Consider the following 18869-nt stretch of genomic DNA (forward strand, 5'->3'; position numbering starts at 1 on the left):
AATCTAGATTTCAACTATGAACTGAGATAGAAGCAAACCCTTGCATCTTTTGGAAGCAGAATTTTAAAAGCTATTTGGTTTTACATTCTTCATGAGAGAAGTTAACAAGCTGCCTTTCGTATCCTGTCCATATACATCTCTATGCATACCCAAACTAGGTATATCATTAAAAGCAGATACTTGTCCAGGGCAACAGATTGCCAGGAACAAAAATACTATTTTTAGGAATGGCTATCCCTATTGGACAGGTCAGACCTAATTCCTGCTTCTTGTACTTTCTCAGCAACAACAAAACATCGAATCCAGCTTTCCATCTCAGAACCCTTCCCAGTCTCCTCCCCACTGCCCTACAACAGAAGTGCAATTTCGCCTATGCAGACAAACAGCTTTAGGCAGGGTTCCGGTCTTACATCTCTTCTAATTAACTTCTTTCTCAAGATTACCAACTCAAATGTCTTCAATTTCTCCTTGGAGTTTTCCGAGCCTCTTGGTTTTCTCTAACATTCTCCAGATCCTCAGTAATTGTGCAGTACTCCATGTGAAATGAAGTCCTTGACAGTGGGCTCTCTATGACACCATATTCCCTATTAATGTAAGGACACTTATGCCTTCTCTATTATTCTCCACACAGGCTTGCTTCATGAAGTTCTCTTGGAGGTCCTTCCATTATATATAGATCCCATTCCTAATTTCAAGCTGACTATATTGTATGCACAGTTGAACAGCCTCAGCTCAAATAAGCATTGTTTGCTTCTTCAGTGCACTAAGTGAATTCAGTTTTCAGTGAACTAAGCCTGTCATTTTTTGTCCATTTATTGTCTTCCATTAGTTCTGAAGTTCCCAAAGTCTTTCTTTGTCTGGAGAAAACAGTATTACCAGCAACTGTTCAGCGAATTAGGCAAAGTGTTGCCAGCTGGTCAAGAGAAGTGATCCATCCCCTCTGCTGGTGAAGTCACAATGGGGTAGTGCACCCAGTCTGGGCTCCTCAGCACAAGGGAGATGTGGACATACTTAAGTCCCATGAAGGGCTCCCAAGGAAAATAAGAGCAGGCTGAAACAGGTTTAGTGCATGGTGTCCCTGCCCATGGCAGGGGAGTTGGAACTAGATGATTTTAAGGTCCTTTTCAACCCTAACTATTCTATGATTCTATGAATGTTCAGCCTGGAGAAGGCCCAGGAGGATCTCACCAATGCATACATATATGTGAAGGGAAGGTACAAACAAGATGGAGCAAGGCTCTTTGCAGAGGCAAAGGGCACAGAAGGTCCTGTCTGAATAACATGAAGCACTCTGTTACTTTGAGAGTGCCTGAGCACTGGCACAAGTTGCCCACAAAGGTTGTGGGGTTTCCATCCTTGGAAATACACAAAAGCCATTTGGACATAGATTTGGGCAACATGCTGTGGTTGGTCCTGCTTCAGCACAGGGGGTTACACCAGATCACCTCCAGAGGTCCCTTCTAACATCAACTATTCTGATTTTTTTAATGTTGGGTTTTTTTTTCCATATCATTAATACAGCTATTTCAGTCATAGGATTGCTAAACTTTTACCCAGAAGTCTATCTCTACTAGCTTCTCCTTATTGATGATACTTAATAGACAGCAGTCCTTTGCCTCTAACACTTAATACTTAAGAGTAAGTCATATGAAGCTGCTTTCAATTCATCTTTTCTTCCAACAGTTACAATATGTTCAAAAACATGCAAACTGAATAGCCTGTAAATCATAAAGGCCATATTGCCAATTTCAGAAAACAAATTCTATGACTCAAACAATGTGAAGAAATAAGACTTGACAAATCAAAGTTAAATCTAAAAGATATTAAGCTAATTGCAGCTTAGTCATATTTAATAGTTACCCACTGAGAAAAATTTAGCTTGGGTAGCATTTTCTCAAATCTTGGAAAAAAGGGCTAAGGTTCTTTAGAATGCAGTATGAGCCATACCATGCACACCCAAAGCCTCATAGCTGTCATGACCAAAGCTACCCTATTAGCATAGCCAGTGTGAGGTACAGGCAAGCATACAGCATTTGATGGTGTTTCATCAATAAGGATGTATCAGGTATTGTTCTGTTAACTCAAACATATCACAACAATAAGAAACATTTAAGTATTTGGTAACAGTAAGTACAGTAACTATATCTGCAGGTGGACATCATAAAAACTGCAAATAGTCAATCACAAAACCAAGTTACTTCAGAAAAAAATTAACAGACTTAAAAGCATCAGATAGGGCTGAATTAAATTGTGTGCAAAAGCACAATTTTCACTGTAAATAAACAACCATACAAATGTGCAATAGAAACCAACTATTAGGTAGTATTAAAGCAGAAAAGAATCTGCGGAAAGCCACAGCATTGCAAAGCAGACAGAAAAAGCTTTTTACCCTGCTTAGCATTACAAACACCTCAATGTGTTTTGCAAAGCACATCTCCAAATGACACAGAACAACTGGAAGAAGTCCAAAAGCAGCTACACAGGAATGGAGAAAGACCTTGAAAACACAGACTGAGGAGAGATTCAAACAGACTTGTCCAGGCTTTACAGGACTGAAAGGAGACAATATAAATAGAAGATTGCTGCAAATGGCGAGAGAATACATTTTCCTATACAGATGAAGGGGCTCAAAGTACAGAAGATTTAGGCTAAGCTTAAGCTAATTCCTAGGACAATCTAACCACAAGCATAGTTAAGCGCCTGTACAGAGTGCCTAACAAGACTGAAAGCTCTTTGTGGTTTTTTAATTATTATTTTTGATACTTTAAGTAATATGTCTGAAAGATCTCAGACTGCCTTTGAGTAGATGACCTCTAACGTCCCTTCCAGCCTCATTTTTCGTAATTCTGCTACCAGGTTTTGTTTCCCAAGTACACATTTTTAGAAATGAAAGAAAAGGAATCTGCCTTAAAAGCTGTCCTGTGTGTAGATGAAGAGACATATGTATTTAAAGTATTCATAATTTAGAGCCTGTTAAGAGCTCAGATGCAATGGTGAGATAAAACAGCCGTGGGAGCCAGTCAAAATGCTGATGATCTGGCAAGACAAACTCAAGACCAGGAATGAAAGAGGCACACCCGTGGGAGCTGTTTGTGTGTCGTAACATTTTTGTACTACTCAGCTTTCTTTTAAATGCTTCCAACCTTGTCAAACCAAGGTTATGCTCACTGCTGAGATTTCCTTTCTTTTTCTTCATTATATACTCATGTAGCTGGTTTTGAACGCATATTCCATACACTAAACATCGCTCAATTCAGTTCAGCTTTGCTGTGAGGGTGGGCACCTCTCCTGTCCCTTGATCAATGCAAACATTTTTTGAGTGAGAATGAGTTTTTAGCACCAGTCATTTCAGAAACATCTGTTTGTAAGAGGGAGGTATCCCACATCTTTTTTCTATGTTCTTATTCACAAATTGTTCAGATACTTCATGTATCGAGTTTCTTTGCAATAAGCCACTGAAAACATCATTAAATGCAAAAATAAAATGCAAGCAGCATAGAAAATTGAACTGAGCTGAAGTTCTCACACTTTTTTTCTTTCTACATGTATCTCAATTACTCCACATGCTCTTCTCCTGGAAAAGTCAGACAGAACATCTCTTGTTAATACCTTTGGGAAAGCAGGGATTGTAAGAAAGAGGACAGAATCTCTGAAGAAATTCGGAAATCCAAATTCTATGCTTAGAATACTGGATTCCCTACTTTCCATAAAAAGGAAAGAAAATATTGAGCCAGTTGCAAATCTAGTAATAGGACTATGACATTTGAGTTCTAAATGTATCCTAAACGAGAATATAAAGTTTGTGGCTGAAGCAACATTGACAATAGCCCTCAGTGAGGCACGTTATTCCCCTAACTTTCATAAAACCCCCAAATACACATATTTACCTGAGGAACAGATGTAAAGACATTGGGGATTAAAAACCTGAAAGTTATATTTCATCAAAAGCTTTGCTCCTCCTCCTCGAGCAGTGATCTTGGACTCTGCAGCAGAACTGCACCCACACACTGATTCTCAAAAAGACATGCCCTGATCAGCAGAATAAGAAAGAAACAGGCAGAGAAGCATGAAGAAAGATGAAGGCTTCTTTCTTCAAAAAGGCACTTCCGAGAGTGTTGATCTGTTGACACAAGTCCTACTGTTTTTTTCCTTTACTGCAACTGGAAGAAGACAGCATAGGAAGAAACGGAATATTGTTTCTGGTCTACTCCTGCTATCTCTTCATAGTCTATCCAGTCTGCCAAAGGGCATAAGCATCAAAACCAAAGTAATGCACTTAAAAGCAAAGAAAGCTTCTACATTTAAGAAAGAACAGAATAAGCCCTAAATTGAAAGTACTCGCAATACTCTTGAGCTCTGAATAAGCCTTCAGTTTTCAATCAACACTTTAATAGTGACAAATCATCAAGAATCCATCTCTTTCTAAAATTCTGAGCTCATCTAAAAGGAATGTTTATACTTGCTTCATTTAAATGGTGACCTCCACGCTAGTAGCTGGTCAGTAGACCTTCTGCAATCTGTATTTTTGACAGCTTTGTATCACAGCGGAATACCTGGGAATAGGCCAGGCAGGTGTCTGAAATGACTTCTAGGTTGCTGAGGAAGTCCAGAAATGCTCACTTACTATTTAGGAATGTGTCCGATGGATTTGGACCTCTCTTTATACAGTCTCTGGAAATCACATTTCTTTGTATCTATCTAATTCAAGTATCAGGAAGATAGTATCTTTCAATACTACAGCCAAACAATCTCCAAAATAGCCTATGACATTTAAAGAGTAAAGCTGCTATTCTCCTTTTAGAAACTGTCTCCCCCTCCCCAAGGGTCAGATGGAAAGCATGATATAAAGACTTTATTTTTTTTTAAATAATAATAATTGTATTTGTAGAATTAAAATAACAGCTACCAATGAATGGTAAAGCCAGAAGACCTGCTTCATACTCACCTCTCCCACTGTACTTCCCTCTTAGCTTTTGCTATACAGAACATGCCTGACTACAAAATGACAGCAAGCAATGACACAAGGATCTGTGGGGTGTGGGGTTTCGTTATTGTTTGTTTTGCGAAGTTTTTGGTTAGGTTTTGCAGTGGGGGACTGGGAGTGGGGTTGGCAGGTTCCAGTTTGGTTTTCAGGGGGTTGGGATTTGTTTGTTTGCCTGGGTTATTTTACAACTAGGGCACCCAAGCAAGCAGGATTATCTCCAAATGGTCTTTTAAAAGAACCCTAGAGGAAGTAAGACTCTGTAACAACATCATGTATTTGGGAGAGTAGTTAATCCCTTCAAAAAGAACAGCAGCATTACAATAATTTGGAAGTACTTGGCTCTCTGATACTGTCCAATACTTATTAATACAAAAGCCTGTAAAAGTCATGCAACAACTTCTTTACTGCCAGAAGCCAAAAGGGTCTTTCTCTGCCTAAACTTAGGTCAGAGTCTGACCTGTAGAAAGCATTTATAAGATGTTATATCCATATAACATGGATATAGGTAAACACAAGAGCACTAAATGCATACCAGTCAGATAAGTACCACCAGTTCAAATTGAAGAAAAATTAATGTGCCACTCTAACTGGAGAGTATGGAAGGCACGGCAGTGCACAAACAAAAGGTCAAGGTGCCACAGTGCTCTACAGAAAGACAGGAGAGGCAGGCAGTAGGTGGAAGGAAAACAGGAATGCAGCCATTACCAGGTTCTCAGAGTGGTCCAGCTGCAGAAGGGAAACATGTACAAAAGGATGGACAAGTTGTCCAATTTCAAGGGCACAAGCATAGCATTAGCTTCCTTTCACCAAGAAACTGAAGGGAAGGAAAAATGAAAAAACAAAACAACACAACCCACACAAAGCCTGTCTCACACTTCATTCTTAAGAAAGAGGACCAGAAAGCGATTGAACTGTGAAGGAACAATTAATCTCATTAATACTAAAAGGAGGACCTGATCTTTGGAAATCTGCAAGTGTCTTAAGGTATTAAGTTAAAAAATGAAAAACTAACAAAGCAAAACTGAACATGCACTAAGATAACCACTGTGGCTCAGACACGACAAAGAGTCAAATAATGCGGCTAAGAAGTTGTGCAAATGCAAGATGGGATTGTTTTGAAGCTGGCAGACTTAGATATCTTAACAGGTTTTCTTAAGGGAATGGAGCTAGGCTCCTGGAGTGGTGTGCAGTGACAGGACCAGAGGCAGCGGGCACAAACTAAAACACAGAAGGTGCTGTTCCAACAGCAGGAAACACGTTTTTACTGTGAGGGTGACCAAGCACTGGCACACATTACCCAAGGACATTGCGGAGTCTCTCTCTCTCCTTAGAGATAAAAGCCAACTGGACATGGTCTTGGACAACTAGCTTTAGGTGGCCCTGCTTGAGCAGGAGGGTGAAAAGCCCAGAGGTTCCTTCCGACCTCAACCACCCTCTGAATCTGCAAAGACTTTTCAGCCTAATATAATTAATAAAACAGATTATTTCAGCTAAGCATTAGAAAACTAGGACTTGGTCCTGTATGAGTCAATCCTGGATCCCCAAGCCTAAAACTTTGCCACCAGAAAAAAAGATGCTGGCAGAGCAGACAAAGCAGCCAGTTGCTGCAGGGGAAGGCTCACTGTTGAGCCTTCAATGAGAACTGCCTGGTTTATGGTAAGGCTACCATCCATTTTCTCCCTCTGCTTCCTCAGAACTCCTGGCATCTAAAGCATTCAGCATCCATCTGGCAGGAGTCCCATTCTGGAATCCTTCAGCTCTCTCTAAGAGATGAGGTACTTTGAGCTTCTCTAGCACAACTAATCAATATTTCCACTTGCAAAAGACTCCCTTTGACAGAGAATTCTTAACTGACCACACTGATAGTTCAAGAATTGTCTGCTGAAGTTACCCAATGACAAAGCCTGTTTACACAAAAAGACCAACAGGTCAGGACAAAAATAAATACACAAAGTCCATAATACAACTACTTTTTATTTTGTTTGGGTTGTTTGGTTTCTTTTTTCCCCATCTTCACTCAACTGCCAAATGAAGCAGAAGTTGCAGGAGTTACCTGTTAATCACTACCTACAATTCTTCATCACAGCTGCACACAGGAACAGCAACACGGCAAGAATTCTCACTGCCAAGGAGAGCAAGGAAAGTGACCTATATGGGTTGGTCAGTGACTTGACTGAATGCCATTTCAAACATATGTCATCACTGTTAATGTCCTGTGACACGGGAACTGAGGCAGTCTATCCAAAACAAACCAGACGTCAGCCACAATGTTCCTGGGTTTGCAGGCGGTGAAGAAGAAAAAAGAACAATTATGACACAGAAACTATCTGCTGAATGTTCACATATTTTCATTTACTATGAGAAAGTAAAGGAAGAAAATCCAATATGTGATTATGAAGCACAGAAGAAATATACTGTGGATTATCAGATAACAGTTTAATTTCATGAAGACCACAAGTACACAGCAGGTCATTACTATTCTCATAAAAGATACTTTAAACAACTGGTCCCAGTGCTGATCTGAAGATTTTTCCAATAAATATGATAACAGACATTTCTATATCAGTTAACACCTATATGAGAAGATTCAAAAGATAAAGAATTATTTTACTTGTCGATTCTGCTTCCCACATGCCTGCGAGGAATGGATGTATCAAGCCAACGCTGACATTCCTTCCACCATTTCCCATTTTACCAGCGTTAGGAAGCATCAGTTTCCTCATAACCCAGTGCGCTATTATTAACTGCTAAAATACAGGGTATTTACTACTTTCAGCAAAGGAATCTCTAGTACAAGTAAGAGCTGAACAAGGACTGCATCCAATTTTTGTGTGTTTTGGATGGTTTATGTTGTACTTTGTATTTCAAACTTCATTCATAAGAGGACAGTGTTTAGGAGCTGAAATAATTTCATAGGCTTGAGGTACGTGCACTCCTGCACTGCCAAGGGAATACCTCTACAGAACCTTTGAAAAATGCACTGAGTAGTTATATGAATAGCAAAGCATAGCTGGCACAACAAACCAAACTCAATCTGCTCCTAGGTGCCTTAGGCTCCTTTATTTAGGCCCTTCTACTGTTTATACAGATTGTGTCACACACACTAATTGCTCAAACATGAAGTGTGGAAAAATGCCAGAGAAACTCAACAGCTTCCAAAGCCACATACTTTATACCAAGCCAGCATCAGAATAAAGCCTTATTGCAACCCACTTATCAGAAGCCACTAATGAACCAAGTTTTGCTTTCACAGCCTTTTGAAATATTTAGAAAGCCTTTGGAGATACCCTACCTGGATATGGATGTTGTTACTTCAGACATTTCTACAAGACACAGCAAAACCTGTTATTCTGCTCTCCAGCAGCTAGGAATGATGAAGAAGCTACTGACTTCTGACTGCAGCTCTCACAGCAGCTTGGTAGCAAGGCCCCCTCGTTCTCCTGGAAAGTTCCCTCAGGCTCAGGAATATAACATTCTGCATCACATTCACACAGACAGATTCGAATTTTGTTACCATATAAAGTGGTAAGAAGTTACCGTGAGGACAAGTCTTCAGAAACCAAAATCACAATGTTTACGCTCATTTCTAAAGCAAACCTTCTACAGTCAGAACAGCTGAAAAACAGTGCCCTCAAGACCACAATTTTACATGACTGTCCTCTGTCTGTCAAAGAATGTGCCTACAGCGTTTACTGGTCAGCCTTCCAGAGCACCATGGTCACACAGAGAAAGAGAGCCAGAGGAGCCTGGACTTAGTTTTACTACAATTGGAGACAAAAAATGAATACTGCTGATCAATGGGCCCTACCTCCATCGTGCAAGAAGAAAAAAACCACAAAACAACCCCAATAAAACCCCAAAAACCAACAAAGAAATGTCTCTACAGGTTTTTCGTTTGATTTATTACAATATATTTACCAAGTTTTAGCTGCTATCCGTACACCTTACATGAGCAATTGTCAGAATCTTACTAGTTCTCAGTATATGCACACCACTTCATTCATACCTCACAAGATGCCCTTAAAGCTTTCAATAGATTGTGGGCTCTTTAAAGATAAGAATCTTTCTACAGAAGCAGTAATACCAACCACAAAAAATTAGCACTTGGTATCAAAGTTAGAAGTCAGTGATTAGACACATGGATGATATCACATGTAATGTATGATGTGGCACTGCAAATGGAGACCGTGGGGGAGGGAAGCAGAAAAGGAAGCACCCGATGAACTGAAAAGCCAGGATTAAGACTGGGATTTAAAACATCACACTCCTAGAAAAAGCCGAATACCAAGAATAAGAAAGCCAGCTATATGGCTGTTGTTTAAAATTGTGCATTACTTGTATGCGTTGTGCATTCCCATGTGACATGATCTATTAATAAACCAGATTATTCACTCTAAGAAATCACACACTGAAATACCCAGAGCTTCCTTTTGCAAGCCTACTGACTTCACAGTTCTTGTTGTGCTTGTGATTAGTCATGACTATGCAAACTGCTTAGCACTTGGCTACACTAAGAATTTCTTATTTCATCCACAGTTTTGAAGATTAACATGCTTCATTGTCCGAAGTACTTACACCACCTTATCAGATGCAGACACACGGCAACCTCCTTCAGTACCATATTGGTAATATTTCTCAGCAAACAGAACACCAGAAGCTCCTCTAGCACTTAAGTGAGATTTAAGATAGGAATCATGAACCCATTCACATTATCTTTTTCTATTTACCCACTTCCCTTTCAACATAATCAAGCACAACTTTTAAACAGCAAAGTTTGAAATCTGCTGTCGTAAAACAGAAGCTTCCCAGCTAAAAACTATGCCAACTGATACGTAAGGAAATGGGACTTCTTACACATAGCCCTCCTAAAATGTCCAGGCAATTCACCCATACTGAAAAGACTCTAAGTAAATCCCTGGCATATCTTCTCACAGCACAGAAGAAAAGAATGTATTCGTTGTTAGAGTACTGGAAACACATTTGTTTTCAAAAGCAACTGAAAAGCGAATTGGAAGTAAAACCGAACTTGAGGTACCAAATGCTCCTTTCAACATTTCTTTATTACTCAGGCTGGCTTCCACCTGTTTGCACTGACTTAAAGATACAAGTTACATACTTTCTCTTTGCATAGCTTTGGGTTGTGTGTTTCACCCTTATTCCCCTTTTCGTTATTGATACTCTCTCTTGTACAAAAGGAAGACAGCCTGCTACTAGTACTACTTGTTGCCTAACATTGCCTCCTCCTACCAAAATAACTGTCTCAATTGCAGTTGGTTTATTTCCCTTTAAACTTAAATGAGCCTAAACAGATTTAACAATGATGAATCTGTGCAATTACCCTAAAATTTGACAAGAATGTTTAACTATTGGGTGGGGGAAAACTAAAGAACAAAAAAAGCTTTTGTATTAAGTCCAGATCATATCAGAAAACAGAGCCATGAAGTCACCTCAAATAAATTTTCATCTATAATAGACATTGAAGCAAGACACCAAAAGGAAATGGCTAGCATGCTTACAACAACTGGCACTATCCAGGATCATGTTCGTAAGGATGACTTGGGTTTCACAGAGCAACCTGCTTCAGTTGGTCCTGCTTTGAACAGGGGGATTGGACTTGGAAATGCTTCCCTCCTCAGCTATTCTATGACTCTGTGATCTCATCTTTGACTATCAGTAAAGGCATGTGATCTGCAAAACTTATCAGCTTTAAATGTTATGTGAAACTTACTAACATGTTGAACTGAGATACTGGATTTTAAAGTGAAGAAGTTTGTATTTTTAAATATTGATACTTTTTATTTACATCCATCTTCCCTTAATGGAAACACACAGATTTTGTGCATGTGTGTGTGCGTGTTTTGTTCTGCATTCATAACAAGGGTCATCATCATTGATTTATTCAAACATTTTTCAGCTCCAAGCCACACACTTCGTACACCACCACTTGCAGTTCTGCAGGCAAAACTGACTTGCATAATTCACAGCCAACAGCTCCATTAAGGACAACGAAATTATTACTTGCTGAGCTTGTCATAATTACTCACGTGAAATTTGTCTCAAAGACAAGATATTTCACCAAAGAATAAAAAAAGCTATGCAGACACATGCATTTAGGGAAGAGAGTTGACTACAATACACAGTACCCTTGCATCTGGTCTATCACAACCACCACCGGTTGAATTCAGTCAATATCATGAAACCAGAATTCTTAATCAACTCTTATTAGTGGCAGTCTTTGCCAGGAGCTGAAGAATAACACAGCTTTCACTGAACTATTCTAAGTACAGTTTATTCTGCCACTTCATTTTGCAGGGAGCCTGATTTACTTGACATCAATAGTTTGTTGAGGTAATAAACCATGCAGCAATGATACCATGACTCAGAGCTCATTTGCTAGCAGTCAAGTTGCTTGGCAGCATGACAGGCAGAGTAATGTGCCTTGAAGATGTATCTATATAGATGCTACAGCTTTCAGAGATTACCAAACAAACACAGCCCAGGAAACATTTACTCTATCAATTTCCTTTTGCTTGATTGTGCTCAGCTTCACTTTGAGCACAAAGATCATAAAAAAAATGAGATCTGCGCAAGCCAAAAAAGCAAACCAGACTCAGTCCTGACAGATTTCTAAGACACACAGCCATTTTACACTACTGCTTCCTTCCAAGAAAAGGTTATCCTCTATATGCTTACATTATGGAAAAAAAAACAGCACTTATCAATTTAAAGTTCAGGGAAATAAGAGAACCCTCTTTTAGATAAACATCAATACTCGATAATGCATAGCTACTTCTTAGAACAGAAGTTCAGCAATTTTTATCTGAGTTCTCTGAAATGTGATCATAGAGGTTTTATATGCTAATAACACTGTTAAAATGCCTCTTCTGAGAACTCCATTCTTTGAATAACTCCAGTAACAATGTGAAAACTAAAAAAAAAAAGGGGGGGGGAAGGGTGGTTTTAAACCCAGACCAATTTAGACCCTTTTCCCTGGAAATACAGCATATACAATCAGAATATTTTCTAGTTGCATTAAGGTAGCATATGCCCCTTTTGTACCAAAGTAACCAAAGTGGCTACAATACTTCAGAAATGCCGTAGTTTGCATTGTTGTCAATTATCTTTTATCAGCCTTTCTACTTAAGCATCAACCTTCTTAAAGCTGCAGACACTTTATGATTCCCATCCTTCCTTCTTTCTCCCTAATATATACATGGGGGACACACACCAAAGATTAAATAAATGTATTCAATCCTTATTTAAAAATAAGGCAAAAAAAGAAAAAAAATCCTAGTTCTCTTTTCACTTCATTTCTGTAATTACAAAAAATATGATTGACAAAGTCCTTTGCATTCAAACATTCCAGTTGCAAGGAAGATTAATATATCAAATTATTTTTCAACTTTTATTGTTTCAAATAATGCACTGCATTCTATCCAAGCACGGCCAGAAGAGTTACAGGAAGTTAAAGTGGACGAACTTGAAATATCTATTTAAAGCAAATACTTTCAAAAGAAATTCATAAGGATTACTAGGACATTCCTTCACAGGTGTTTACTTCAACAAGTGCTCACTTTTCAAGCCAATGAAGACAGCCATCTATTTGAATTGCTATTTTTGTCAGATCTTCAGCATACAGTGAATCACTGCCTGGTGCTAGTCAGTGTTGCCATGCACACTCTTCAGAACATGAAAGTGTGATCTCTAGGTAAGCATCAGAAGACTCAAACATACAACAAATAATGAAGATAAATAAGTCTGTAAAGCACACTCAAGGAAAAAGAAAACCCAAACAAAACCGAAGAAAATCAGAACCTCTAGCACTATCAGACACAGTTTCCAAGCTGCACAAAAATAAACAGGGATATGAAAGGTTTTGTTGTTGTGGGTTTGTTTTTTAAATTTGATAGGTCAGTTTTAAACTGAGTTGTTTTGATGAGCAATTTCATGTAGAACTGATGCAAAGAGCATGTGGGAGGCAGCTATTAAATTTCAAAGAACTATAGGATATGCCCCATGCAAGTCCCATTCCCCCACAATACTAAGGCAGCAGCAGCAGGTTATAGGAATTTGAGTTGTGCAGAGCTCTCATCTGCTCAGTCAACTCAAGTGAAGGTATTTTCAAGTAGATCATCCAATTTCACCATAGAAAGAAGAAACTTGGCAGTTAAGGACAAAATTAAGAGCCATGAAAAATTTTACTGAAAACATGGAGCCAATTTCAGATCATGAGCTTTGTTTATTTATGTGCGATAGCTCTATTTTAACTCTGTGCTTACCTTTTTAACATACGCATACAAAATAAGCTACATTCTTGAAGAAAAAGTGTTCATCTCCGCAAACAGACAAGAAGAGCCTATTACACAGGCAAAACCTCAAAGGTTTTAACTGACTAGGAAGGCCATCTAGCAGCCAGACCGTACGCTCTGCTATTAAAAAAACCCGACCAAATCCTCCCCCCCAAAAAAACCCCACAGAAAATCAGAGCAACAACTTAATAACCAATTCAACAAGAGGTGAAACACCCTTCTGCATAGAGCCACAATAGTATTCCTGGTAGCAGAAAAAAGTTTCCATCTAAAGGAAAACAGCATTCTTCTTTCAGTACTATTAACAGTTTGTAATGCTTTGCCTGCTAAAATAGAAGTTCTCCACATTTTTATCTCCAGTATAAATAGTTCAGTCTTGCAGTTCCTTGAGAAGAACCCAGTAAGGTTCTTGACAATACTTGGTTTCAGTTCCCCAAATCATTTCTATAGCTCTTCACACAAGACAGAATAGTTCCAAAGCATTCCTAAATCCAGTCTTGGCTACTGGAACAGTTAGTTGATAACTACTGAAATATGTTCCCAAATACAGCCACTCATTAGCCTTGGTGCTTGTTTTTAAAAAGGGAGGATAAGATTTCTATACATATTGCAGAAATTATGTTTAAAATCTATCCAATTTTCATCTATACAAAAACTTTGCAAAATTTTAAAAGGTTGAGGTGGGGTTTTTTTTCATTTAAAATAGATCTGATAAGACAACAAATATGGCTACTAGAACGCTACTTGTTTTTTTCACAGTCTTTGTGTTAAGGCTACAGAATCAATAGATCTCATCTTTCTCCATCTTGCATTTATCCTTGGCTGAATAAGAACATCCTTAATAATTTTCATCTCTCAATTGCTTTAACTTCAAATAAGTTTCTTATTTACACTAACTGTAGAGCAAAACCACAGAAAAATTGTGTTTGCATATGCAGAACAGTTTGCAGCTACTAACACTTCAAGTTCTGAATCCAGGTGTTCTTAGTGCTGTGCCCACTGTCCTTTGGCAGCTACCTATGTACCAGGCATTTTTATTCAAGTGATATAAATGACAAATTTCTAACTGAGAAGTTAGATCAGACAGCTTACAGCTGTCCAGATGCCCTCACGTCTTCAAAGAACTGTAATTAGTGGCAGGCTTCCAATCCTAGATTTGCTAAAAATTATTATTAGAAATTGATAGCATTTCTTAGTCAAACCCTAAGAAGATTGTTAGATATTGTTATTTCAGTCTTGTGATTTGAGGATGACTAATTTTAGATTGTTGCTTCAAATTCTCTTATGCACAGAAAAAAAACCCTTTATCCACATCACGTATGCTCTCCACAGACCAAGACATCTGTGATCAACTCGCAGGCAGACAGCAATAAAAAAAGAGAAAAAGAAAGACCAAAACAAAACAACAAACATACATTTACCTTGATCGAGGGCCTTTGGAAAAACCAAAAGCTCAAAAAGCAGCCTAATTCCCATTTTCAAAAATCATTTCAGCTTACGAATATTCTCATTTCTGAAGAAACAAAGACACTTACAAAACCTTGCCAATAACTCAGGATGAGAGTAGCTTGCCTTTACCATTTCGTATTTCACTGAAAACATAACTTTTAAACAATATCTAAGCTAATTTTTACAACAATCTAAACTGTAGGCTAAATAGCAGTCAAACCTGTCTATCAACTGTCAGGACATTCAGCATTATTAAACACCTGACTGACAAATTAAGAGCCTCAATTAACATGCTGAATTAATCAGTTCACTCTGATGAACAAGACTAACTTGTCTCTTAATCCAAGATTTCAAAACTCAAACCGTCAAGTTTCCTGTCCTTTGCCAAATTTCCCACTGTTTATCAAAGCCACAGCAAGAAACAAAGGACAAGGGAGCAAGGCATTGCTGTCCTGACTTCGGCTAAGAGGGGAAGGGAACTTAGTGAGGACTAAAATTCCCAGATCCCAAGGAAAGGGATGACCAGGAGGCACTTCCACAGGGGGCAGACCAGTTACAACCAAAGTCTGTTCACTCAAATTCAAATCTCTTTACATTACCATGTTCAAGCAGCTCACTTAACATGACCATAGGTACAGCACAAAGAATTGTAACTGCAACAAAATAACCACGGAACCACGGAACAGCTGAGCTTGGGAAGAACCTCTGGAGATCGTATGGTCCAATGTCCTGCTCAAGCAGGGCCACTAACATCCAGCTGCCCAGGACTGTATCCAGACAGTCCTTCAGTAAAAAGTACAGGCATAAAGGGATACCAAGAGGCATCACCCCTTTTGGGATACTGTGGCAATGGAAGGAGCAAACCTTGTACAGTACTGCCTGTATCACATATTAGAAATGGCTTCTGGAGCGTTGCACACAGCATCCAAGTATTGTCCGCAAACTGAAGTAACAAATTACTCCATTTGTTACATAATTTATTCTCCACTGAAAGAGCTTTCTAGTGTTATCCCATGGTATGTTAATTCATACCGTGATAAAGCAACATAAGCCAAGTAGCAAAATCTAGGTTTCACCCTCCCAACTGCACAGTAACTAAGAGTAACAGAGAACATACGCACACAGTTGTGCATAGTACAGCAAACATTTATGCAGTCAGGCCATGCAGTTAAACCAGCTGGCATGAAATGAGAGGATCAGGAACTACAGAGTTCGCCTGCTCCAACGCAGGAATATTAAAGCCACATGCCTACTTGACTCTCGCTATTAGGGAAGTAAATCACTGCTAGATTTCCTTTTAAAAACCTATGTAATTTGTTATGACAAAAACCCAAAGTATTCCTGCCTGGTACCTCCCTTTTCAGCATTTAACTACATTGGTAATTTCTTTTAAAATGTTAAGCTACATAAGTTGTAACTTACACTGCTACATATCTGAAGAGAAATTGATGAGAAAAAGTTCCTTAAAACAATGAAAAACTAATGAAATTAGAATATAAACCAGCCATACAACCCAATGAAGTTCTCACATCTGCAGTAGTTCGAATACCTCAGGCTCTGTAGAAAATCCCTGAAATAAGAGCCCAATATGGGATACTTCAAAAGACACTAAAATTATATTCAGTAACACAGTATAAACAAGCAGAATGTTCTAATAGGCAGGATCATGAACTAAGGCCACCCTGGCTTTGCACTTCCTGTGCAAGGCAATTTTCCTTTTTGGTGCTTTTATCAGCATCTTTCCTGACAGGCTCACATACTGCAGGAACCCATTCAAGCACGGATTTGCTATTTTACTAAACATTTATGCAGGAATTAACACAGTGGGAACCTAATTTGGTTCTGAGCTCTATACTAGTGGAATAATAAAGCATATGCATTCAGTAACAAGATAAATGTCTTTCCTGCTTTTAAGAATGACTGAAGAAAAGAAACAAGTGCAATTCTACATGGATTCAGATACAGCTAACCTAATAATGCATTCAAGCATATCTAAAATAATGGCCTACATATGTAATTTTACAAACAGAACCTAAAAAAAAAAATAATCTCGAATTCTGTTTCCTTCAGACATCTTCCTTCTACCAGCACTGGCTGTTATCAGAGTATATTTGTACAGTCAACTCATTTGTGAGACATACAGTCAGGTATGATAAAGTAATGAAAAAACAAATCAGAATGCTGAGAACACAAAAGAAATCTCAGTGGGCTATTACCAACTGTAACAAGCTTCGGATATTCGAAAAAGCTGACAAAAGTACCCAAATAAGTCATTTTCTGTCCTGGAAATACAACCATGATTAGCAGAATTAAAATACTAGAATACTATGATACAACCGGAAATACAGCGTATGTGCGCAGTGACAAAAAGAACCTTAACAGCAGCATTCCTGTAAAACCATATTAAAAACTTTAAGAACAGAAACTTACTTGTGCATATTCTCCACTCCTATTATGATCATGATATAGTAGGAAATTCCACTTTGTATAACAAAATGTAAGGCATACCTAGGAGAAGAAAAAAAAACAACCAAATAGTAAACCCTCTCAGCATTTTCATTAATGAAAATAAACTGCATGCATTTATTTATTTAATGTGAAATTAAAGAGGTTCAAATTTTAACTCCATCACTGTTTCCAAAAACCCCTTCTGATCTACATGTTTCCTGCAGCCCTCCCTCTGTTGAGGGTTTCCATCTTTAGCAGAGCAGAAACAGCAGTAATGAACAAAAATTACAGGTTTAGCTAGATTTATCCAGCTCATAAACAAGAATATAGAAAATGCAGATAATCCTTAAATCGCAAAGTTCATGTCTGATAGAACTTCCACTTGGTATTATTTCATGCATTTTGTGGTTCAATTCCCATACTCATCTTTTTCCCAGTTTGCAACAACAGGTATCTTGGACAGAGCAAACAGTATCTTCATATCCACAGCATAAGCATATGGGAAGATTTCCTAGTCAATAGGAATGGTAACTCTGTCCACCCAGCCTCTGTGCCCCAAGTTCTCAATAATCGATAAAAGGATGGTGGCGATGATGGTCTCGAAAACACAAACAAAAAACCCTACAACACCAACAACCCACCGATGTATTTCACAAAGGTACTCTAACCTCATCTCCTTATTTGTTTTCCATAGCTTAACACCATAGCTACCAACAGGCTAAGAAAGTTGGGGATGTTTAATCTGGAGACGAGAAGGCTGCATGGAGACCTCATAGCAGCCTTCCAGTATCTGAAGGGGGCCTACAAGGATACCAGAGAGGGACTCTTCATCAGGGCCTATAGTGATAGGACAAGAGATAATGGGTTCAAACTTAAATAGGGGAAGTTCAGGTTAGATATAAGGAAGAAGTTCTTTACTGTGAGGGTGGTGAGGCACTGGAATAGATTGCCCAAAGAAGTGGTTAATGCTCCATCCTTGGCAGTGTTCAAGGCCAGGTGGGACAGAGCCTTAGGCAACATGGTCTACGATGAGGCATCCCTGACTATGGCGGGGGGGATGGAACTTGATCTTAAGGTCCTTTCCAACCTTAAACATTCTATGATTCTATGATTCAGTAAGCTTGGGGAGCACTGGTGGCAAACCACTACCAGTGATAGAGGAACAGTGTCTGATCTTCAGTATGACTTTCTTTCACTTTAGCACTTTAACTGTCTCAGTAGCATACTTAAATATGCTCAAGTAACACACTGATCTAGTTTTGGTACTTTTTCTGTAATAACCAGCCTAAAAAACAACTGCTATTTTGCTATACTGATAATGTTTTCTTTCAGTTTATCGACAATTTTCTGATTTTAGTCCTCACCTATTCACAAGAAAATGTCTTCAAAGACTTTCAACAAGAAACCCAGCTCTATCCAGCTAAACTCCTACAAAGTCTTCATACAATGAACCAAGGGAGAACAGTTCACTTGGACGTTAACTGACCTTGAGTATCTTTACTTTTTAATGGAAGATCCAATCTGCACATGCTCCCATGCTTCACTACTAGCTAGACTCATCTAAGATATGACTACCTAAAATTCAAGTGCACATTTAATATAAGCAGTTGCCAATTAAAAAAATATTTATCTTTTCATATCAGCCATGTATTAGCAACGTTACGTGGCAAAGGCAGGCA

The 18869-nt window shown here is 38.6% G+C and overlaps 1 protein-coding gene across 1 annotated transcript in view; it reads right to left on the reverse strand.

Annotated features, from left to right (window-relative positions):
• MBOAT2 (membrane bound O-acyltransferase domain containing 2) overlaps positions 1–18869 on the reverse strand; it is a 94697-nt gene that overhangs the window by 56399 nt on the left and 19429 nt on the right. Inside the window, exon 3 of the mRNA XM_065681585.1 lies at positions 17173–17250. Within this exon, the coding sequence (XP_065537657.1) occupies positions 17173–17250 (78 nt within the window). The remainder of the gene's footprint in view (positions 1–17172; positions 17251–18869) is intronic.

The sequence above is a fragment of the Lathamus discolor genome, chromosome 5 (assembly GCF_037157495.1).
Source record: "Lathamus discolor isolate bLatDis1 chromosome 5, bLatDis1.hap1, whole genome shotgun sequence".
Taxonomy (NCBI): Eukaryota; Metazoa; Chordata; class Aves; order Psittaciformes; family Psittacidae; genus Lathamus; species Lathamus discolor.